The following is a 22361-nucleotide window of genomic DNA, read 5'->3' as shown; positions in this document are numbered from 1 at the left end:
ATGTGGGGCTTGATCCCAGGACCCTGGGATCATGACCTGAGCCGAAAGGCAGACACTTAACGACTGAGTCAGCCAGACTCCCCTAAGGTTTTATTTTCTATGAGAGAGAGAGGGACAGACAGACAGCACAAGCGGGAGGGGCAGAGGAAGAGGAGGAGAAAGAGAGTCTCAAGAAGACTCCATGCTGAGCTTGGAGCCTGACAAAGGGCTCAGTCACATGACCCTGAGATCACAACCTGAGCCAAAACCAAGAGTCCGACGCTCAACCGACTGAGCCATCAGGTGCCACAACGAACTAGAATTTAAATAAAAACTTGAAACATAAGTATAAATAAATAAATTGCTGATTCTTTGAGGTTGTCCAAATTGTTACTGTTCACAGTAGTCCCTTTGAGCCTTTGTTTTGGTGGTGTCCATTGTAACATCTCTACTGTCATTTCTGATTTTACTCCCCTCTTTTCTTTTCTTGGTGTGTGTAGGTAAAACTTTATGAATTTTGTTTATATGTATATATATATATATAATTTTTTTTTTTTTAGATTTATTTACTTAGTTGAGAGAGAGAGAGAGAGTGCACAGGGGGGGAGAGGCAGAGGGAGAGAGAATCCCAAGCCGACACCGCACTGAACACAGATCCTGACACGGGGCTCGATCTCAAGTCCCTGAGATCATGAAGTGAGCCAAAATCAACAGTCAGGCCCTTAATCAACTGAGCCACCCAGGCGTGCTGATTTTTTCAGTCCCTCCTTTATTTATTTCTGTTCTGATCTTTGTTGTTTCCCTCCTACTGACTTTGGGCTTTGTTCTTTTCCTGGGTCACAAGGTGTCACATTAGGGTGTGTGTTTGAGACTTCTCTTCCTTCTTGAGGCAGGCCTGTATCGCTCTAACCTTCCCTCTTAGAACCACTTTTGGTGCCTCTCACAAATGTTGGTATGTGTTTAAATAGCATTGAATTCTATTTTGTCTGATTATAGCCCTTCCAGCTCTGTCTTGGTTCCCACTTATGCAGAACATCTTTTCTGTCCCGTCACTTTTGGTCTGTGTTGTCCTTAGGTCCAAAGTGAGTCTTTTTGTGGGTGGCACATGGATGGGTATTGTGTTTTCAACCACTGTATGTCTTTTGATTGGACATTTCACCGAGTTCATTTTAAATCACTGTCGACTGTTCTGCTCTGGGGTTGCGTAAGCCCGTTGACTTGAATAAAGAAAGCCCAGACACTGGTTTTGTCTCTCCTTTTACTTTCACCTTGGAGTTATTTGTAATAAGAAAGACTGTTTATTGAATCCCTGCTATGTGTGAGGCCATTGCTGCATGTTGACCCACTTGATCCGTTCTGTAACTCTGCGTAAGAGGGACGATCCTTTTCCCCATTGTAGAGGTGAGGAAACTAAAGCTCACAGAGGCTCAGTCTGTGCGTCTAGCAACTATCTATGGAGCTCGGCCTCTGTGCCTGGCCGTGATGTGGGCCTAGGATACAGAAGAGGCCCAGAGGGGTCCTTGGGAATCGGGATGTCCTCTAGCAACCCTTCTGTCCTCTCTGATCGCTGGCCATACTGGGCTGGCTCTGGACACGCACACTATGGACCCTGCTCCTGCCACTCCAGGGCAGGCGCTGTGTGCCCTGTCCGTGAGGGCGATCCATCCTCCCCGCATCCAGCTCATGGTCAGGGGCAGGGTCACTGAGGGAGCGGACGGGAGAAAGTTGGGAGATGACCATGCCTTTTTCTCTTAACAGGAAGGACCTGCTTCTGTCTGAATTATGGAGTCTGGCACTAGGTGGGTACCAGATGGCCAGGGCTGGGGTGGAGGGTGTGGGAGGAGGGCCTGAATGTGGACAAAGAAAGGAGTCCAGTCCATATTTGGTGATATTTTTGTTCACAGAGTTGGGTTTTAATTCTGACTTCCTGCTCACAGCTGTGTATCTTGGCACTTCCTAGCCCTGACCCTCAGTTTCTGTATCTGTGAAAGGGGTTATTTGAGGATTAAATGATGATACGGGGAGGGAATGTAGAGCAGTTAGAATTTTTATTGAGAGACATTGAGTTTGTTTCCTTTGTCTATTTAGTTCTTACATACAACTGTTCGTGAGCACCTTTATGCATAAAGCTCTTTACCAAATACAGGATGATCCTCTCAGGACATATTCCCAGAAGTGGACTTCCTCAGTGACAGGCAGTGACCAGCTTGATATCTGCTGTCAAATTTCTTCCAAAAACCTTCCACCATGACTTTCAGCAGCAAGGACTGAAAGAGCCAGTTCTGCAGTTCTGCATGAAGCCTCTCCAAGCCGGGGTTCTATTTTGAAATAGCTTTGCTATTAAGTGAAAATCGGTTTCTTACTGTAGGAATGTATGCGGCCTTTTGCTTTTTGTTTTGTGTAGATTGGTTCAAATAAATTCAGTGTCCGTGTAATAAAATGAGAGAGAAGAGAACCCACTGCCATGTGAGAAGATTTAAATGAGTGTATTTTGTTAGACTCCCAAGAGCCCCAGCCTTATTTTTCTTTGAACTTTTGACATTAAATATTGCTATTCCCATCCTTTTATAGTATGATTTTGAGAGCTCTGTTCCTCTGTTCTTTGTTATAATCAAAAAGGAGGTTCTTCAGAGTGTAACCTGCATTTACCAGGTACGTCCTACTAAATTAGACACAGTTCACATTACAGTTCTAGGTGGAAACTGTGCCCATAAATGAAGCCTGTTTTTTGCTGGAATATTTTCGGGGGTTGCAGGCATGGGACCCGGGACAGCCTGTGGTGCTGGTGGGCCTGGCCGTACCTCCCAGGCATGTTTGGGAGTGAGGCCCGTGGCCTTCTCCCTGAGGAGCTGAAGCATTTCCCGACTTGCTCTTTTTCTCCCTGGGTCTGTGGACTTTGGTGAAGGATTTGATTCACAGTGTCAGAGCACGCCCTCTGACTGTGTTCGGGGGCCTGCTCTTTCAGAAACCATCAAGGGCTGTCTTAGAAAACATCTGGAACAATTGAAGGCCCCTGAGGGGACTTGTTCGGAAGCCCTTGGAAAACTGCATCTTGACTCCTCGTCAGATGAGTCTGCTGTGACTGCTGGCTCCATCCCAGGGCAGTCCCCAGTCCCGGGAACCTGCCATTTGAAGTGTGTATGTTACGCCATAGGGAACTTTGCCACCTGAGTCCTAGCTAGACACCAGCTCACATTTTTGCTTCTCTTTTTGGAAAAGTGCTAGGTACATCTTTGGATTCTTCTTGATCACCCCCTGCTTTGGTCTTGCACACAATCTGCACACAGATCATTGGGTTGATAGAATTCATTCTTCCCTTCCACAGATTCCCAGAAGACCCTGCTGTGTGTATGACTCTCTGTTTAGCCAAAAAAGAAGTCGTGGTTTTGAATAGCCTCGGTGTGACTGTTCTCAGTGAGAATGAGGTGAGTGGCTTGGGGAAGGGGAGCGGGAAGGCCGTGTGATTGCTGACCGAGGGGGACCCCAGGCTGTGCCCCATGGACGCACCTGCTCTGTAATAGCCATCGTTCCCTCCCACTGCTCACTTGTGTTCGTGCCGCCGGTCACAGGGGACCCGCCAATGCCCCACATCGTGGGCTAGGTGGTGCCCGTCACAAAAACACCAAATGGAACAAATGGCTTGGCCTGAAACCTGTTATATTTTCAAAATTCTAGTGAGAATCCTGTGTCCAGGATCCTCTGGTAATTTCCTAAGCTGGTACTTACTGTTGGTGTTAAAAAATAAAGGGGTACGCAGTCTCAGTGCCTCACATGACGGCTTTCTGGTTGGGATTTACCCTGTGCTAGGGGAGGTCATAGAAGGGGACAGAACATCTCTCTTTGCATGGTAGCCCGGTCACGCATAGGATCTGGCTGTGAGCTGTGGGTAGATCGTGTGCCCTGGGGTCAAATTGTGAGACCTGGAACAAGATCATCTCACCAGCAGGGGCCTGAAGCCAGTGTAGGGACACACCGCTGCAAGCTGCTTTGCATTGCTGGGGGGATTACAGAATGATCATTTGATCCCTGTCCGTGTTCGAAAATGGCCAAGTCATTATTGTGAAACCTGAAAATCAGGCCCTGCTGAGAGAAGAGAATCCTTCACCAGTGTTGGCGGGGACCTGAAACCCTGCCCCTCCATTCATGTCATCTTTCCTGAGTGCCTGCCCTGGGCAAGGCAAGGGCTTTGGGGGGAGGCCAAGATAGATGCAGTCCCGGTATCCAGGGGCCCAGGTTCCCATCAAGGCGTGTGGCCTGTCAACAAGTACGTGGTGAGCAGAACAGAGAGGGGAAGTCACTCCGTGCCATTTGAGGGGCTGGAGGAAGGTTTTCTGTGCCATTTGAGGGTGATGTCACTGACGCATGGCCCTCCTGTCCCCCCCGCAGGACACCAGATCGCCACCGCCTGGCCGGCAGCAGCCCCAGCACGTTCACCACGGTGGAGGTGGGTGCCACGGTGAGGCAGTTCACGGGCACCGAGCTGGCCCCAGAGTCGGCATACATCTTCAGGCTGCCGGCCAAGACGAGGCAGGGCTGGTCGAGCCGCTGGAGGGCCCCGTCATCACCACTGAGAAGAGAGGTAAGGCCCGAGGCCCAAGTCCACTGTCATGGTGCTATGGGGAGGAGAGCTGGGCAGGAAACGGAGCCGGGTACTTGTAGGGTCCACGGCTTCCAGGTCAGGCCCTGTACCGTCGCGTGTCTACACAGCCTGACGTTTATCAGCCAGGCAGGAATGTCCCCGGTTTAATGCTGGAGACTGGGCGCAGAGAGGTTGTGTAACTGGCCCAGGGTGGCTCTGAGTCACCGTGTTGGAGGGCAGCTCCCTGAAGCCAGGCACTTGGTCTCTGATGTTCAAAACCACGTGCCCAGCTGAGCAGGTGCTCAGTAAAGTTTCCTGTGGAGCAGTCCTCGGGAGATCTGTCTTCATGGACGCCGCTTCTGTCCCAAACACTGGCGAGGTGCTTATTGTACATTGTCTTGCTTTATCCTCACCAAAGCCTGGGGAACAAAGCACTGTGAGCCCCAGTTCTACAGAAGAAGTGGGGGCCCAGACAGATTCAGTCAGTTGCCGGGGACGCAGCTGTGGGGCAGTGATGTGAACACCCTCCACACCCCCCCCAGACCCCCTCTTCCCACACCAATCTTCTGTGAGTTCCCATCTCGGCAAGTCCCTGACGTGCCCTTCAGCCTCATTCTGGAATCTGCCTCAGCAGGCTCCCTAACCAAGGCCACCCCAAGTCCAGGTGTGGAGGTCAGGGCCAGGCCCAGAGGTCTGAGGGAAGAGGACGACTGGAAGGCACTTGAACGCAGAGCCGACGGGTGCGCTCGGAGAGATGACCTGTCCTACCTCCCATCTGGGAGTGCCTAGCACCAGGCTCTGGAGCTGTGTGACCTTAGGCAAGGCCCTTCCCCTCTCTGTTCCCTGGCGCCCACCTGGTGGCACTTGGGAAGCACCGAAGGCCAGCACCGTCCACGTGGTGCCATGGCCTTGCTCACAGTGTGAGCCAGTGTCCCCCCCGTGTGATCACTCTAGGACAAGATCTAGAGCAGATGGTTTAAGTGAGGCAGGGGTTGAACCCAGAGTCCATGAAAAACAATCCAAAGGGCTGATTCAAAACCTACCAAAGATAGAAGGCAAAAGAGGCCGGTGTGCACTGAGCTCTTGCCACGTTCTGGCCACCTTCCAGGCATTGCAGCCCATTGCTCTCTCTACTTCCACACATCAGGCCGAACCTGTCCTCTAGGGTTTTTGTGGAGGCTTCATTCCACAGGCTAGACTGATGAAAGCATTGGCCATTGGCCATCGATTGAACCTCCAGCCCCTCTCCCGTCCTCAGAAGTCATGGGTGGGACCAAAACTTCCAACCCTCTGATCACAAGGTTGGTTGTCCTGGTGACCAGCCCACATCCTCATTAACATGACGCGACACCTTTGTCACTCTGGACAAGGACACGTATATGAGAAACAAGTTTTCTCATCTGAATGGCTAAATAGATATTCTTCTTCCAAGTCACAACATTGCAAACATGGCTCCAGTCTCTGCTTCTGTGCTCACAGGACGCCCTCCCAGGGGTGTGTCCAATCTCTCTCCTCTTCTAAGGATGTTTGGATCATCTTATTGCCTCAGTATTTGTCAAATGATTACTGGATCCTAAATTGCTTCTCAAACTATGCCTTTTCTTCATGTTCAGCAACTGATCATGTGGAACACTTGGGCTCCCCGTGTGAATTAGCTATTATAATACCTTGCTCATGCTCATCTGTCCAGACTTTGCAGTTACATTTGCAAGCAGCTTTGCTGTTAGTGACCTTCAAGCTTGAAGGTGGTCCTCTTGACTTTAGGTGTCATTGAAAAGACCCCTAGATACTTTGTTTTGGGGTTTGGGGGGCATCGGTAGGTTTAGCTTGTATTTGTAGGACCCAGGACTCTATATATGCATTTATGTCAGGTAGATCTCTAGAAGTTGTAATTGTTGGGTTAAAAGGCAAATGCATTGAAAACCTTGATAAATAAAACCAAATTGCCTTCCAAAAAAGAAACCAGTCCCTGGATTAGAGTGCTTCCTACTGCACCGTGACTTGCTCTTAACTGCAAGGTCTGCAAAACCCTGTGTCCATATAAGCTGGCATCCACAGGTACCAGGGGTTAGGACACCAACGTATCTTTTTGGAGGACACAGTTCAACCCACAACAGAGGAGTTTTCCTACAACAAAGCTGTGGTCTCTACTCTGGCACCAGGAAAGCATTTCCTAAGACGCTGGCGGCATCCTATAGACAGCGGCTATGTAGGCATAACGGGGAATTCAGCGTGCATCCCTGTCTCTGGACAAGCTTCACCACCCTGCTGCGGCCAGGGGTCCTGGGCGTGCCCTTTGTCCATCTGTCTGGTCACAGCTTGAGCGGTTCTTGTCCTTATTTGCTGAGTATTCCAGAGGAGACCCGGGACCCAGAGCCCCTGGCCCCCTGGCCTGCACTCTGGCTGCTGCAGCCCTCCCCAGACTAATTAACCAACAGAAATTGACGGGAGGGAGAATGTGAGCTGGGCACCCCTGTGTGCATCCTGGTGTGGGTTAAATTCTGAGATTCAGGGCCTGGCTACCACCATTCATGTTCCACAGGGTGTCTAAACATCGAACGAGCACCTACCCTACCCTAGGCCCTTCCTATGCCACCTGACATTGGAGGGACCACGGGGCTTCCAGCTTAGGTCTGAGTCAGGGCAGAATAGGGGTGATCTGGCGTGCAGAGCACTTACTGCCCACCCAGGGTGAGTCGGCCACGAACCTGGGTGGCTGTCAGGGACAGGGTGTGGCCAGCCAGTAGATGATGCAGAACCAGCCCACATGCATAGTTCCCTTAGAGTTCTGGGTTCACTAGGCATTGGGCAGCGTCGTCACCCACCTGCTACCTGGGCCGTAGTCCCCGCCTTAGCCTGGGGTCCTTCAAGTATTTGGGATAAGATGCTCAGTGTCCACATACCACACACCGGCATCAGGAAACCCGGGCTCTCGGGGTCTGATCCTCTACCTGGGGGCCCCTGTGCTCCTCTTCATGAATGTGGCACCTGCCTTTTGTCTGTAAACAACCAAGAACCCCTGTTTGAATTAGTGACTTCCTCCAGCGCAGTTGGCTGATTCAACTTGAAGCGGAGGTCTTGAGACCCCGTGGGCGGGCTGACCTTGATGTATTTGCAGCCTCCAAGAGACGAGAGCCTGAACAGCCTTCTTCAGGAATACCAGATCTACTACTGGGAGCTGGAGTCAGAGGTATCCTCAGCCACCGTGTCCAAGATGCTCAAAACCGCTTCGGCTTTACAGGCTGAGCTCCCAGGTGAGACACTTCCCTGTCCTGACACAAGCGCCGCCCTGAGCACCCAGGAGAGGAACCGTTGTGCATGTTCTCTCTGTGCAAGGCATTGTGGGAGATGCCCTGGAGGGCCAGAGGAGATGGGGCTCACCTCCAGGGGGCACAGCCACTGGGGTGGACAGGTCTCTGTGGCAGCCCAGGTGTGCATGGAGAGGGGTGGCCCATGGAGAGCTCCTGGGCTTTGGGGACTTGCACCCAGTGTGGCGATCAGGGGGGGCTTCACGGAGGAGGAGCCATTTGAGATAGGTTGTCAGGGAAAAGGGATTTCACTGAGGACACAGGGAAGGTACACCAGAGAGTTAGTCAGCAAGAGGCTTCCATCTAACCTTGGAAATCTTTCCTGCCCTTCAAGTCAGTGAATAGAGACAGCAGTAGTTCAGGGGAAGCAGGTGAGTGCTCTTGTGGTTGCTCTTATGTTTTGGAAGTGGGCCTTTAGACAACATTCATTGACCTGGACAATATTCATTGACTAACCAGGACCTGGAGAACACTCTACCTGTCCACACCATCTGGTCTTTAGAATAGAGGCATCTCAGTGAGCCAAGGGATAGCAGCAAGCTGAGTACCCATTACAGCACTTACTCCATCCAGTGTAGTAGCAAGCAATTAGAGAAAGGAGCAGCAATTGCCTTGGCGATATCAGATACTGATTGTTCTCACTTAGCACAGGACCAGAATGGAAGCATGCCACCAACCATTAGGTGGTGACTGTGTGAGTGACAGCTACATATCCCATGAATGTGAACCAAGATCTAGTTGGAAATACTGCAAGGTTATGAGAATGGCTACTAGGAGGGCCAAAGTTCCCCATTCCAATGAGAATGAAATAAGTCTGGGAAGATGTTTAATTTTGTTTCCCTTTGTTACAGAAATGTGGCCCTGCCTACTGACAAACATCCTATGCTGGCATATTAAAATGCCCTATGCCTCCCAATGTCCATATATCTCTGAACCCAAATTATAAGTGATCCTTTGGCCCAACATATTGCTCAGGCCGTAGGACTCAGCCAGACTCGCACTTTAAAGAAGAGAATATTTGAGACACAGGATCCTCTGAGACACAGGATCTGAATGGCCTCAAGGCTGAACCTAGTATGGAAAAAGGGCCAATGGATGGAAATGGATACAGACGGCCAGAGTTCTTCAATAGAGATGAGAATGTGATTATGATGAAAATGAAGTGACTAGGACAATTTCCTAGCGAGCTAACCATTTCAGGAACAAGAAACATGTGTGGGCTTGGGCAAAGGGAACCTTCCTTGGCTACCCCTAGGAACCTTGTCAGCAAGAGGCCTGAATTCTTCCTGCCGAAAGAGAGAGGATCCTTCTGGCCTTGCCTGTTTTTCCTGTCCTTCACATCAGTGAATACAGGTAACAGTGGCTCAGGGACTGCAGGGGGGCTTTGGGGTGAATCTCAAGTGATTTGAACTGGGCCCCGGTGCAGTATTCTACAAATGGGCTCTTTCTGTGCAGGCCATGCCATGAAGTGTTCTGTACATTGGTGAGGTATCTTCTCTTCATAATGAAGGCTTGTCCATCAGCCAGGGGAGGGAGACAAGCTGGCTACTTATCAGCATTCGTAGACTAGCCAACAAAGAACTAAGCAGATGTGTGTGTATGTGTGTGTGTGTGTGTGTGTGTCTGTGTTCAGTATATGTGTAATGTGTGGTGTGGTGTATGTGTGTATGTAGTCGGTGTTGTTTCAGTGTGAGGTAAGTCTGATTGGCGTGTCTTGCTTGTGTGGTGTATGTGTGGTGTGTTTGCAGTGATTGAGTGGTGTGTATGGAGTGTGTGTTTCCTCTGTTGTACGTGTGGCTTGTGTGTGATGGAGAGGTGTTTTTTTATGGTGTCTATTTGGTGTTTGTGTAGTGTATGTATGTGGGGGTATGTGTTGTGTGTATGTATACGTGCAGTGTGTTTGCGGTGTATGTGTTGTGTGAGTGACAGCTTTTTATGTGGTGTAAGTGTGGTCTACTGTGCTGGGTTTATGAGGTGTGTGCACTGTGTATGTTTGGTCCGTTTTTCTATGGTATAAGCATTGTGAGTTTCTGGTATATATGTGGCATGTATTATATGTGATCTGTGCATATGTAGTAGTATATGCATGTGATTTAGGTTGCGTGTGTGGTGTGCGTATATATTGAGTATAGTATCTTTGTGTAGGTTTTTGTGTGTGGTGTGTGTGTGTGTGTTTGGCATATGTCCGGGGTGTGTGTGATAAATATGTTCTATTCCTGTGGTGAGTATGGTCTGTGTGAGGCGTATGTGGGTGGTAGAGGGGTGGAGTGTGCATGGTGTATACGGCGTCTGTGGTGTTGGATATGAGGTGATTTTTGTTGCGTGTGTGGTGTGTGAGGGGAATATGTGGCATGTTTTGGGATAGGTCTGTGTAGTATGTTTGTGATGTGCTTGTGTTTTGCACATGTATGTTTTGTTTTTGAGATACGGGTTAGGTGTGGTATATGTGTGTGCATGTGTTGTGTGTGGCTTATGGGAGGTGTGTAGGCATGTGTGGCATATGTGTCATATGCGTCATGTATGTGTTGTTTGTAATGTACATGTGGTAAATGGGTCAACTGTGTGGTATGAATCCGGTGTGTGTGTCTGTGTTCTACAGATGGTTTAAATGTGGGGGGTAGGTGGTGTTTTCTGTTGTATATTGTGTATTTAGTGAGTGTTTGTGTCAAATGTGTGGTATGTGTCCTATGTGTGGCATGTCCATGGTGTAGGTGTTGTTAATGTCTGGTGTCTTTTTGGTGTGTGTGTGTACTCTACGTGTTGTGTGTGGTGTTCATGGGTTTGCGTGCTGCATGTGTGAGTGTGGTGTACGTGTGGCCCCTGTGTGTCATTTACATGTGGTGGTATTGAACGTGCGCTGTGACTCTTATGGGGAATCTGTGTTCGGTTACTGGGGTTTATTTGTAGTGGTGTGTTCGGAATTTCTGTGTGTTTGTGTGGTTAATGCGTCTGTGAGCTGTAAGTGGGTTCATGAGGCGTGTGCATTGTGGAGGAGGTGGTGCATGTGTGGTGTCTGTGGTGTGCATCGTAGGTGTGGTGAGTATTTCGTATTTGTGGTGTGCATGTCTGCAGGTGTTGGGTGAGTGGCAGTGTGAGTGTGTTACATAAATGTGTGGTATGTGTGAGACGTATATGGGATGTATTTCTGGGGTGTATGAGTGGTGATTGTCTCCTCTGTGAGATATGAGTGCTGTGTTTGTAGTGTATGGGGGTTTTTGTAGGATATCTACTGTGTGTGGCTTGTGTGGGTGTATGTAATTCCCATGCTCTGTGTATGTGTTGTATGTGTGGTAAATATATTGGGCATTTTGGTGGTAACTTTGTTGTATTTGAGGAAAATGAAATCTGTGTGCAGTGTGTGCTTGCTGTGTCTGGTTTCTGGTTGGTGTATATAGAGTGGGTCTGTGGTGTGATTTGTATGTGTTGCATGTGGTGTGTGTGTGTAGTGAATTTCATGTGTTTTTTTTATGTTATGTTATGTTAGTCACCATACACTACATCATTAGTTTGTGATGTAGTGTTCCATGATTCATTGTTTGAGTATAACACCCAGTGCTGCATGCAGTATGTGCTCTCCTTAATACCCATCACCGGGCTAACCAATCCCCTCACCCGCCCTCCTAAAACCCTCATTTGTTTGTCATAGTCCATAGTCTCTCATGGTTCATCTGTCCTCGGATTCCCCCCGCCTTCATTTTTCCCTTCTCCTAATGTCCTCCATGCTATTCCTCATGTTCCACAAATAAGTGAAACCATATAATAATTTACTTTCTCTGCTTGACTTATTTCACTTAGCATAATCTCCTCCAGTCCCATCCATGTTGATGCAAATGTTGGGTATTCACCCTTTCTGATGGCTGAGTAATATTCCATTGTATATATGGACCACATCTTCTTTATCCATTCATCTGTTGAAGGGCGTCTCAGCTCTTTCCACAGTTTGGCTATTGCGGACATTGCTGCTATGAACATTGGGGTGCATAGGGCCCTTCTTTTCACTACATCTGTGTCTTTGGGGTAAATACCCAGTAGTGCAATTGCTGGGTCATAGGGTAGCTCTATTTTTAAATTTTTGAGGAACCTCACACTGTTTTCCAAAGTGGCTGTACCAACTTGCATTCCCACCAACAGTGTAAGAGGGTTCCCCTTTCTCCACAACCTCTCCAACATTTGTTGTTTCTTTCCCTGTCCATTTTGGCCATTCTAACTGGTGTAAGGTGGTATCTCAATGTGGTTTTGATTTGAATTTCCCTGATGGCTAATGATGATGAACATTTTTTCATGTGTCTGTTAGCCATTTATATGTCTTCTTTTGAGAAGTGTCTATTCATGTCTTCTGCCCATTTTTTGACTAGATTATTTGTCTTTAGAGTGTTGAGTTTGAGAAGTTCTTTATAGATCTTGGGTATCAACCCTTTGTATTATCATTTGCAAAAAATCTTCTCCCATTCCGTGGGTTGCCTTTTTGTTTTGTTGACTGTTTCCTTTGCTGTGCAGAAGCTTTTTATCTTGATGAAATCCCAAAAGTTCATTTTTGCTTTTGTTTCCCTTGCCTTTGGGGACATGTCTTGAAAGAAGTTGCTGTGGCCAATGTCAAAGAGGTTACTGCCTATGTTCTCCTCTAGGATTTTGATGGATTCCTGTCTCACATTGAGGTCTTTCATCCATTTTGAGTTCATCTTTGTGTATGGTGTAAGAGAATGGTTGAGTTTCATTCTTCTGTTTGTAGTTGTCCAATTTTCCCAGCACCATTTATTGAAGAGACTGTCTTTTTTCCATTGCATATTTTTTCCTGCTTTGTCAAAGAATATTTGACCACAGAGTTGAGGGTCCATATCTGGGCTCTCTATTCTGTTCCATTGGTCTATGTGTCTGTTTTTGTGCCAGTACCATGCTGTCTTAGTGATCACGGCTCTGTAATATAGCTTGAAATCAGGCAACATGATGCCCCCAGCTTTGTTTTTCTTTTTCAACATTTCCTTGGCAATTCGGGGTCTTTTCTGATTCCATACAAATTTTAAGATTGTTTGTTCCAACGCTTTGAAAAATGCCATTGCTGGGCGCCTGGGTGGCTCAGTTGGTTAAGCGACTGCCTTCGGCTCAGGTCATGATCCTGGAGTCCCGGGATCGAGTCCCACATCAGGCTCCCTGCTCGGTGGGGGGTCTGCTTCTCCCTCTGACCCTCCCCCCTCTCATGTGCTCTCTCTCATTCTCTCTCTCTCAAATAAATAAATAAAATCTTTTAAAAAAATGCCATTGCTATTTTGATTGGGATGGCATGGAAGGTATAGATTGCTCTGGGTAGCATAGACATTTTAACAATGTTTATTCTTCAGATCTATGAGCATGGAAAGTTTTTCCATCTTTTTGTGTCTTCTTCAATTTCTTTTATGAGTATTCCGTAGTTCCTAGTGTTCCTTTACTTCTTTGGTTAGGTTTATTCCAAGATATCTTACGGTTTTTGGTGATATTGTAAATGGAATCGATTCTCTAATTTTTCTTCCTACAGTTTGATTGTTAGTGTATAAGAAAGCAACTGATTTCTGTGCATTGATTTTGTATCCTGCCACATGACTGAATGTCTGTATGAGTTCTAGTAATTTGGGAGTGGAGTCTTTTGGGTTTTCCACGTAAAGTATCATGTCATCTGCGAAGAGGGAATTTGACTTCTTCTTTGCCAGTTTGAATACATTTTCTTTTTGTTGTCTGATTGCTGTTGCTAGGGCTTCTAGAACTATGTTGAACAATAGTGGTGAGAGTGGGCATCCTTGTCCTGTTCCTGATCTTAAGGGAAGGGCTCTCAGCTTTTCCGCATTGAGAAAGATATTCACTGTGGGTTTTTTATAGATGGAGTTTATGAAATTGAGGAATGTTCTCTCTCTCCCTATACTCTGAAGAGTTTTCATCAGGAAAGGATGCTGTATTTTGTCAAATGCTTTCTCTGCATCAATTGAGAGGACCATATGGTTCTTCCCTCTCCTCTTATTAATGTGTTCTATCACATTGATTGATTTGCTAATGTTGAACCACCCTTGCATGCCAGGGATAAATCCCACATGGTTGTGGTGGATGATCCTTTTAATGTACTATTGGATCCTATTAGCTAGGATTTTGTTGAGAATTTTGGAGTCCATATTCATCAGGGATATTAGTTTGCAATTCTCCTTTTTGATGGGGTCTTTGCCTGGTTTGGGGATCAAGGTAATGCTGGCCTCATAGAATGAGTCTGGAAGCTTCCTTCTGTTCCTATTTTTTGAAACAGCTTCGGGAGAATAAATATTATTTCTTCTTTGAATGTTTGGTAGAATTCCCCAGGGAATCCATCAGGCCCTGGACTCTTGTTTTTTGGGAGGTTTTTGATCACCACTTCAATCTTGTTACTTGTTATTGGTCTATTCAGATTGTCACTTCCTTCCTGTTTCAGTCTTGGTAGTTTATAGGTTTCCAGGAAGGCCTCCATTTCTTCCAGGTTGCTTAATTTATTGGCATATTGTTGTTGATAGTAATTTCTAATAATTGTTTCTATTTTCTTGGTGTTAATCGTGATCTCTCCCATTCTGTTCATAATTTTATTGATTTGGGTCCTTTCTCTTTTCTTTTGGATAAGTCTGGCCAGTGGCTTATCGATCTTATTAATTCTTTCAAAGAATCAGCTTTTAGTTTCATTGATCTGCTCTACTGTATTTCTGGTTTCTAATTCATTGATCTCTGCTCTAATCTTAATTATTTCTCTTCTAATGCGTGGCTTAGGCATCGTTTGTTTTTTCTTCAGTTCTTTAAGGTGTAGAGATAGTTGGTGAATTTGGGATTTTTCTTTTTTTTTGATTGAAGCTTCGATGTCTGTGTATTTCCCCCTTAGGACCACCTTTGCAGTATCCCATAGGTTTTGGACCAATGTGTTTTCATTCTCATTGGTTTCCATGAATTGTTTAAGCTCTTCTTTGATTTCCTGGTTGACCCAAACATTCTTGAGCAGAGTGGTCTTTAGCTTCCAAGTGTTTGAATTTCTTCTAAATTTTTTCTTGTGATTGAGTTCCAGTTTTAAAGTTCTATGGTCTGGGAAAATTCAAGGAATAATCTCAATCTTTTGGTATCAGTTCAGACCTGATTTGTGACCCAATATGTGGTCCATTCTGGAGAAAGTTCCATGTGCACTCGAGAAGAATGAGTATTCTGTTGTTTTAGGGTGGAATATTCTGTGAATATTCTGTTCATTAAAAGCTCTAGTTTCTTTGTTGATCTTCTGCTTAGATGATTTGTCCATTGCTGAGAGTGGTGTGTTGTGGTCTCCTACTATTAATGTATTATTATCAACATGATTCTTTATATTAGTTAACAGTTGGCTTATGTGGTTGGCTGCTCCCATGTTAGGGGTATAGATATTTACAATTGTTAGATTTTCTTGTTGGATAGGCCCTTTAAGTATTATATAGTGTCCCTCTACATCTTTTACTACTGTCTTTGGTTTAAAATCTAATTTGTTAGCCATTTGTATGTTTTCTTTGGAGAAGTGTCTGTGCATGTCTTCTGCCCATTTTTTGACTTGATTATTTGTTTTTTGGGTGTTGCGTTTGAGAAGTTCTTTATAGATCTTGGATACCAGCCCTTTATTTGTAGTGTCATTTGCAAAAATCTTCTCCTATTCCGTGGGTTGTCTTTTTGTTTTGTTGACTGTTTCCTTTGCTGTGCAGAAGCTTTTTATCTTGATGAAGTCCCAAAAGTTCATTTTTGCTTTTGTTTCCCTTGCCTTTGGAGATGTGTCTTGAAAGAAGTTGCTGTGGCCGATGCCAGAGGTTACTGCCTATGTTCTTTTCTAGGATTTTGATGGATTCCTGTCTCACATTGAGGTCTTCCATCCATTTAGAGTTTATCTTTGTGTATGGTATAAGAAAATGGTCAAGTTTCATTCTTCTGTATGTAGCTGTCCAATTTTTCCAGCACCACTTATTGAAGAGATTATTTTTCCGTTGGATATTTAACCTGGTTTGTCAAAGATTAATTGGCCATAGAGTCCCCAAAAAACAAGAGTCCAGGGCCAGATGGCTTTCCAGGGGAATTCTATCAAACATTTAGAGAAGAAATAATACCTATTCTACTAAAGTTGTTTCAAACAATAGAAACAGAAGGAAAGCTTCCAAACTTGTTTTATGAGGCCAGGATTACCCTGATCCCAAAACCGGGCAAAGGCCCCACCAAAATGGAGAATCACAGACCAATATCCCTGATGAACATGGTTGCCAAAATACTCAACAAGATCCTAGCCAGTAGTATCCAACAGTACATTAAAAATACTATTCTCCACGACCAAGTCAGATTTATTCCTGGGATGCAAGGGTGATTCAACATTGCAAATCAATCAACATGATAGAGCACATTAATAAAAGGAGAGACAAACCACGTTAATTGTAGGAGATCTCAATACTCCACTCTCAACAAAAGTCAGATCATCTAAGCAGAAGATCGACAAAGAAACAAGAGCTTTGAATGACACACTGGACCAGATGGACCTCATAGATATATACAGAACACTATATCCTGAAACAACAGAATACTCATTTTTCTCGAGTTCACACAGATCTTTTTCCAGAATAGACCATATACTGGGTCACAAATCAGGTCTCAACCTGTACCAAAAGATTGAGGTTATTCCCTGCATGTTATCAGATCACAATGCTTTGAAACTGGAACTCAATCACAAGAGGAAATTTGGAAGGAATTCAAACACTTGGATGTTAAAGAGCATCCTGCTGAAGAATGATTGGATCAACCAGGAAATTAAAGAGGAATGTAAACAATTCATAGAAACTAATGAGAATGAAAACACATTGGTCCAAAACCTATGGGATACTGCAAAGGCAGCCCTAAGGGGGAAATACGTAGCCATCCAAGCCTCTCTCAAAAAAGTAGAAAAATCCCAAATGCACAAGCTAACCTTACACCTAAAAGACCTGGAGACAGAACAGCAAATAAAACCTAAACCAAGTAGGAGAAGAACAATACAGAGATCAAGTTAATAGAAACCAGAAAAACAGTAGCACAGATCAACAAAACTAGAAGCTGGTTCTTTGAAAAAATTAGTAAGTCTGGCCAGAGGTTTATCGATATTATCAAAAAGAAAAGAATGGACCTGAATTAATAAAATCATGAATGAAACAAGACAGATCATGACCAACACCAAGGAAATACAAACAATATCAGGAACATATTATGAGCAACTGTATGCCAACAAATTAGGCAATCTGGAAGAAATCGTTGCATTATGGGAAACTTAGAACCTACCAATACTGAAACAGGAAGAAATAGAAAACATCAACAGACCCATAACCAGCAAGGAAATTGAAGCAGTAATCAAAAAACTTCCAGAAAACAACAGTCCAGGACCTGATGGCTTCCCAGGGGAATTCTACCAAATATTTAAAAAAGAAATAATACCTATTCTACTGAAGCTGTTTCCAAAAAAAAAAAAAAAAAGAAAAGGAAAAAGGAGAAGAAGAAGAAGGGAAGAAAAGGAAAGGAAAGGGAAAAGGAAAGGAAAGGAAAGGAAAACTTCCGAATTCATTCTATGAGGCCAGCATTACCCTGATCCCCAAACCAGGGAAAGACCCCATCAAAAAGGAGAATTACAGACCAATATCGCTGATGAACTGCATGCCAAAACACCCACTATATCCTAGCCAATATGATCCAGTAGTATATTAAAAGGACTATTCACTGTGACTAGGTGGGATATATTCCTGAGATGCAAGGTTGGTTCAACATTTGCAAATCAATCAATGTGATAGAACACATTAATAAGAGGAGAGAGAAGAACCATATGGTCCTCTCAATTGATGCAGAGAAAGCATTTGACAAAATACAGCATCCTTTCTTCATTAAAACTTTTCAAAGTATAGGGATAAAGTGAACATACTTCAATATCATAAAAACCATCTATGTAAAGCCCACAGCGAATATCATTCTCAAAGGGGAAAAACTGAGAGCGCTTCCCTTAAGGTCAGAAACAAGAAAGGGATGCCCACTGACATCACTATTGTTCAACATAGTACTAGAAGTCCTAGCCTCAAATATCAGACAACAAAAAGAAATGAAAGGCATTCAAATTGGCAAAGAAGAAGTCAAACTCTCTGTCTTTGCAGATGTGATACTTTATGTGGATAATCCATGTAAAACCAGGCCTATTCATCCTAATTTCCTGCTTACTTCCTACCTGCTCTTCATAGAGGAAGCTGAGACACTAGGGATTTGGGTCACAGATTCCCTGTGTCTTCCTATAGGTTGTGTGGGAACCATTAGGAAACAGGACATATTGGAAACCCGGCTGAATCCTGACATATGCAGAACCTACTGACATAAGGATCTCGAAGCACAATCAGCTATGGCTTCCCAGATCATCCCATGGGTCCTGGTGTTTGGCTCCAGGTAACAGGTGTTGAACCCAGATCTCAATTGCTGGACCTGAGATCTCCCAAGATTTGGAAGAGATCTCATGAGATTTGGAGTAAAATCTTGCCCAATATCGATGAGATCTTCCGCGATTTCAACTAAGATCTAGAGAGATTTGGATGACAACTCACAAGATTTGGACTGAGGTTTCCAAATTTTGGAAGAGTTCTCACGAGATTTGGATGGAGATCTCATATTTCCCGAAAGATCACATGAGGGCCTGCTAAGGAAAGAGTTATTTTTCCTTTTGTTTCTGTGGTTTTTTGAGGCTAGTACAGACAGCCTTCTTGTTTTGAAAGCCTGAGAAATCCCCTGGGGAGCATGCTTCTGTGATCCCCTGTCCTTCTGGTGGTGGGGGGATTGGCATATTGCCTCTCCTTTCCCCTCCTGCCCTCCAGTTTCTTTCACCACTCCTCCTCATGAATGAGCATCCACCAGGCCCATTCATCCTGATTTCCTGCTCCCTTCCTATCTGCTCTTCATGGAGGATGCTGAAACACAGGGATTTAGGTGTCACCTTGTGTCTTCCTGCAGGTTATGTGGGAACAATTAGGAAACAGGACATATTGGAAGTTCTGCATCTTACAGCTTGTCACAGCTTTAACTTCAGTTTTCTCTGCAAGTAACTGGTGAATGCTTGGGTCCGTTATTTCCTTATTGCTTGAAGGTTAAGTTACTTTGAAAGCTTCCACAGTTTGAATGTAAAGGGCTGGAGAGGATGTGGGATAAAATAAACTCCCTTGCACAGAGAATGCACACTACATTCTGCCAACAGGAGGGCATGCAGGAGGGCCTTCCTTCCAAGGTCAGGGTCCACAGTGGATTCCTGCTGGGTGTCGGCAGCCCCAGATACACTTGGTGCAGGTCACAGGCTGGGAGTGTGGTCCAGAGTTGGCCATATGTCAGAGCACAGGTTTCTGTCTCCTTTTCCCAGCCCAGGAACCCTGTGTCAGCACTGTGGCCTCTGTCCCAAGAGGAGCAGTAATCCTCAGCCTCCTCCCCAGACCAGATCCCTGAGATGTTCAGATCTTGATGGTGCCATAATTGGAACCATTGCATCTGCCTGGGACCCCCTGAGGGTCCAGTACTACCAGTCATCACAGAGTGGGGGGCAGCACCAGGTAGCTATTGATACTGGCCCACAGTATAACTTTTTACATTGCTGCTGCTTGCACTGCAGGAGACGGTGACCCTCTGACCCTGAGACCCTGACACTGAGGATGCTGAGTCACCACAGGCTGCACCCACACAGCTGGAAAGAACAGGGAGAGACACAAATGGAGTGCCTGGAATCTCCAAATATCCTGGAAATCAGGGTGGTCAAAGAGCAAGGCTCCTGTCCCAACCAGACCCCTCCTCCTGACCCTCAGGATCCAGCACCTGGACAGTAAGTGAAGAAGGAGAGAAAAGAGACAGGAGTCCAGGCCATGGAGATGCCCAGGACTGCAAGAGCACAGAGCAAAACCAGAGCAGCTTCAAGTCTGTCATATCACCCCCAGGGGAATGGAGGCACATTATGCAAATTACCACTCCCCAGGCTATCCCACCCCCATGGAGGTCTGAGCACAGGTCCCCAGACAGGGAGACAGGGCTGGTTCTCACTGGTCTCCCAGGCCCACCCCCAGGTGGATCTGTGATGGGGCAGCACCTGGAAAGGATCCAGGGCTTCATCAGAGCCTGTCCACCTACACCCCAGCCTGTCTTCTAGAGGAAGGATAGGGACCAGCATTGGTGGACAACCTGCCGATCGTATCTACAGAGGCATCTTCTGCTCAGTCCAGACCCACCTTCCTGTGTGTAATGTGGGGGGTGGGGCTGTGAGGAAGTCCCTCCCAGGGAACCTATCCTGTGTTCCCCAGAGCAGGACAGAGGACAGAGAGGGCTCAGCCCCAGCAGCCCCATTTAGAAGCTACATGAAGCCTGGCTCCCTCCCATCTGTCCCCTAATTCCCATGTGAGTGAACGAGGTGCTCCTTCCAAGTTCCCCTCTTTTCTCACCCTCTCCCACCCCAATGGGGAGGAGCTTGACCATCATCACAAGGAAGTTGTTCAGAGGCTGACCTCACTACCTGAGTATCCGGCTCATCCTGAGAAAGACCCTCCTCAGGGAATTTGAGGAGCCCCTAGCCCTCCCAGGACAAATCTAGGAGTACAAGGGCCTGAGGGCAGACCCAAAGTGATGACATGTCCCAAACAGGAAGAGAAAGACAGGGACACACAGAACTGGGCACTTAAGGCTGAGGGAACACGTTATAGGAAGAAAGGAGGTGAGCAGCACAGGTGTCTGTGTGAAGGACTCTGATGGAACAAGGCATGTGGTGGTCATCCTCCACTCCTGATGCGTCTCATGAAAGCCATGTGGACTGGTCCTTGAGGAAACCGACAATTGCTCAGTATTCCTCCTGTTGTTTCTGTGAGGGCATTTGGGGTGAATTATCATTTGACTGCTCACACCAAGGTGAGCTGAGGGCCCTCTCTAGGGTGTGGTGTCCTCACCCTTCAACTGAAGGCCTCAATAGAACAGAAAGGCTGAATGAGAGGGAACTCCTCTGCCATAGATCATTTTTCTGGATCAGTTTTACACAGACTCACTAATTATGTCATGAAACTGTACACTTTTAACAATCTTATTTTTATTTCTTTTTGTTTTCTTAATTTAAATTCAATTATCCAACGTATACTACATCATTAGTTTCTGGTGTAGTGATCAGTGATTCATCAGTTCATAGAACACTCAGTGCTCATCACATCATGTGCACAGTTACCCCATCCCCCCACACACCTCCCCTTCTGCATCCCTCAGTTTGTTTCCCAGAGTCAAGAATCTCTTGTGGTTTGTCTCCCTCTTTGATTTCTTCCCATTCAGTTTCCCTTCCCTTCTCCTATGATCCTCTGCACTATTTCTTATATTCCACATATAAGTGAAACCATATGATAATTGTCTTTCTCCGATTGACTTATTTCACTTAGCAGAATACCCTCCAGTTCCATCCATGTCGATGTAAATGGTAGGTGTTCGTCTTTTCTAATGGCTAAGTAATATTCCATGAACCACATCTTCTTTATCAATTCATCTGTTGAAGGACAACTTTATTTTTTAAATGATAACAGCAAAGAAATGTCCGTCAATTTGGCAAATGTAAGATCACAGATAATTTTAATTGATGATTTTGAGAGGATTTTTTTTTTTTGCTGGTGAAAACACAAGTACAACTTTTGAGAGTATTTTAGTGGCTATGATGACATTCAACAAATTACTTCGAAAGATATATTCTATTACAATAGATGCAGAAAAAGCATTTGACAAAGTACAGCATCCTCTCTTGATCAAAACTCTTCAGAGTATAGGGATAGAGGGTATATACCTCAATATCATAAAAGCCATCTATGAAAAACCCACAGCTAATATCATTCTCAATGAGGAAAAACTGAGAGCTTTCCCCCTAAGGTCAGGAATGCGGCAGGGATGTCCACTATCACCACAGCTATTCAACATAGTATTAGAAGTCCTAGCCACAGCAATCAGACAACAAAAAAATAAATAAAAGGCATTCAAATTGGCAAGAAGAAGTCAAATTCTCTTTGCAGACGGTATGATACTTTATGTGGAAAACCCAAAAGACTCCACCCCAAAACTGCTAGAACTCATACAGGAATTCAGTAAAGTGGCAGGATGTAAAATCAATGCACAGAAATCAGTGGCATTCCTATATACCAACAACAAGACAGAAGAAAGAGAAATGAAGGAGCTGATCCCATTTACAATTGCACCCAAAACCATAAGATACCTAGGAATAAATCTAACCAAAGAGGCAAAGAATCTGCATTCAGAAAATTATAAAATAGTCATGAAAGAAACTGAGGAAGACACAAAGAAATGGAAAAACGTTCCATGCTCATGGATTGGAAGAACAAATATTGTGAAGATGTCAGTGCTACCTAGAGCAATCTACACATTCAGTGCAATCCCTATCAAAATACCATCCACTGTTTTCAAAGAAATGGAACAAATAATCCTAAAATTTGTATGGAACCAGAAAGACCCTGAATAGC

The 22361-nt window shown here is 45.4% G+C and overlaps 1 protein-coding gene across 2 annotated transcripts; it reads left to right on the top strand.

Moving 5' to 3' along the window:
* The first annotated feature begins 3310 nt into the window (after window positions 1-3310).
* Window positions 3311-19565, top strand: LOC117999793 (protein sidekick-1-like). Of its 2 annotated transcripts, none has more exons than XM_034989163.1 (5): window positions 3311-3404; window positions 4366-4558; window positions 7677-7812; window positions 9122-9219; window positions 19490-19565. In XM_034989163.1, the coding sequence occupies exons 1-4, from the start codon at window positions 3400-3402 to the stop codon at window positions 9211-9213; spliced, it is 426 nt and encodes a 141-aa protein (XP_034845054.1). In that variant the 5' UTR covers window positions 3311-3399; the 3' UTR covers window positions 9214-9219; window positions 19490-19565. The 2 variants fall into 2 exon arrangements, with proteins under 2 accessions (XP_034845054.1, XP_034845053.1); XM_034989162.1 differs by having other exon boundaries at window positions 8718-9219.
* The last annotated feature ends 2796 nt before the right edge of the window (window positions 19566-22361 follow it).

Source organism: Mirounga leonina, unplaced genomic scaffold (genome assembly GCF_011800145.1).
Source record: "Mirounga leonina isolate KUSES-001 unplaced genomic scaffold, KU_Mleo_1.0 Mir_481, whole genome shotgun sequence".
NCBI classification, from domain to species: Eukaryota; Metazoa; Chordata; class Mammalia; order Carnivora; family Phocidae; genus Mirounga; species Mirounga leonina.
Note: the sequence above shows the minus strand (reverse complement) of the source record. Positions and strands in the feature narration are given on the sequence as shown.

Excerpts from the sequence above, each read along its gene's own strand:
- LOC117999793 (XM_034989162.1), top strand. Across the intron at positions 4,559-7,676 it reads CATCACCACTGAGAAGAGAG|CCTCCAAGAGACGAGAGCCT; the intron begins GTAAGGCCCGAG and ends ATGTATTTGCAG. Across the intron at positions 7,813-8,717 it reads TTTACAGGCTGAGCTCCCAG|AAATGTGGCCCTGCCTACTG; the intron begins GTGAGACACTTC and ends CCTTTGTTACAG.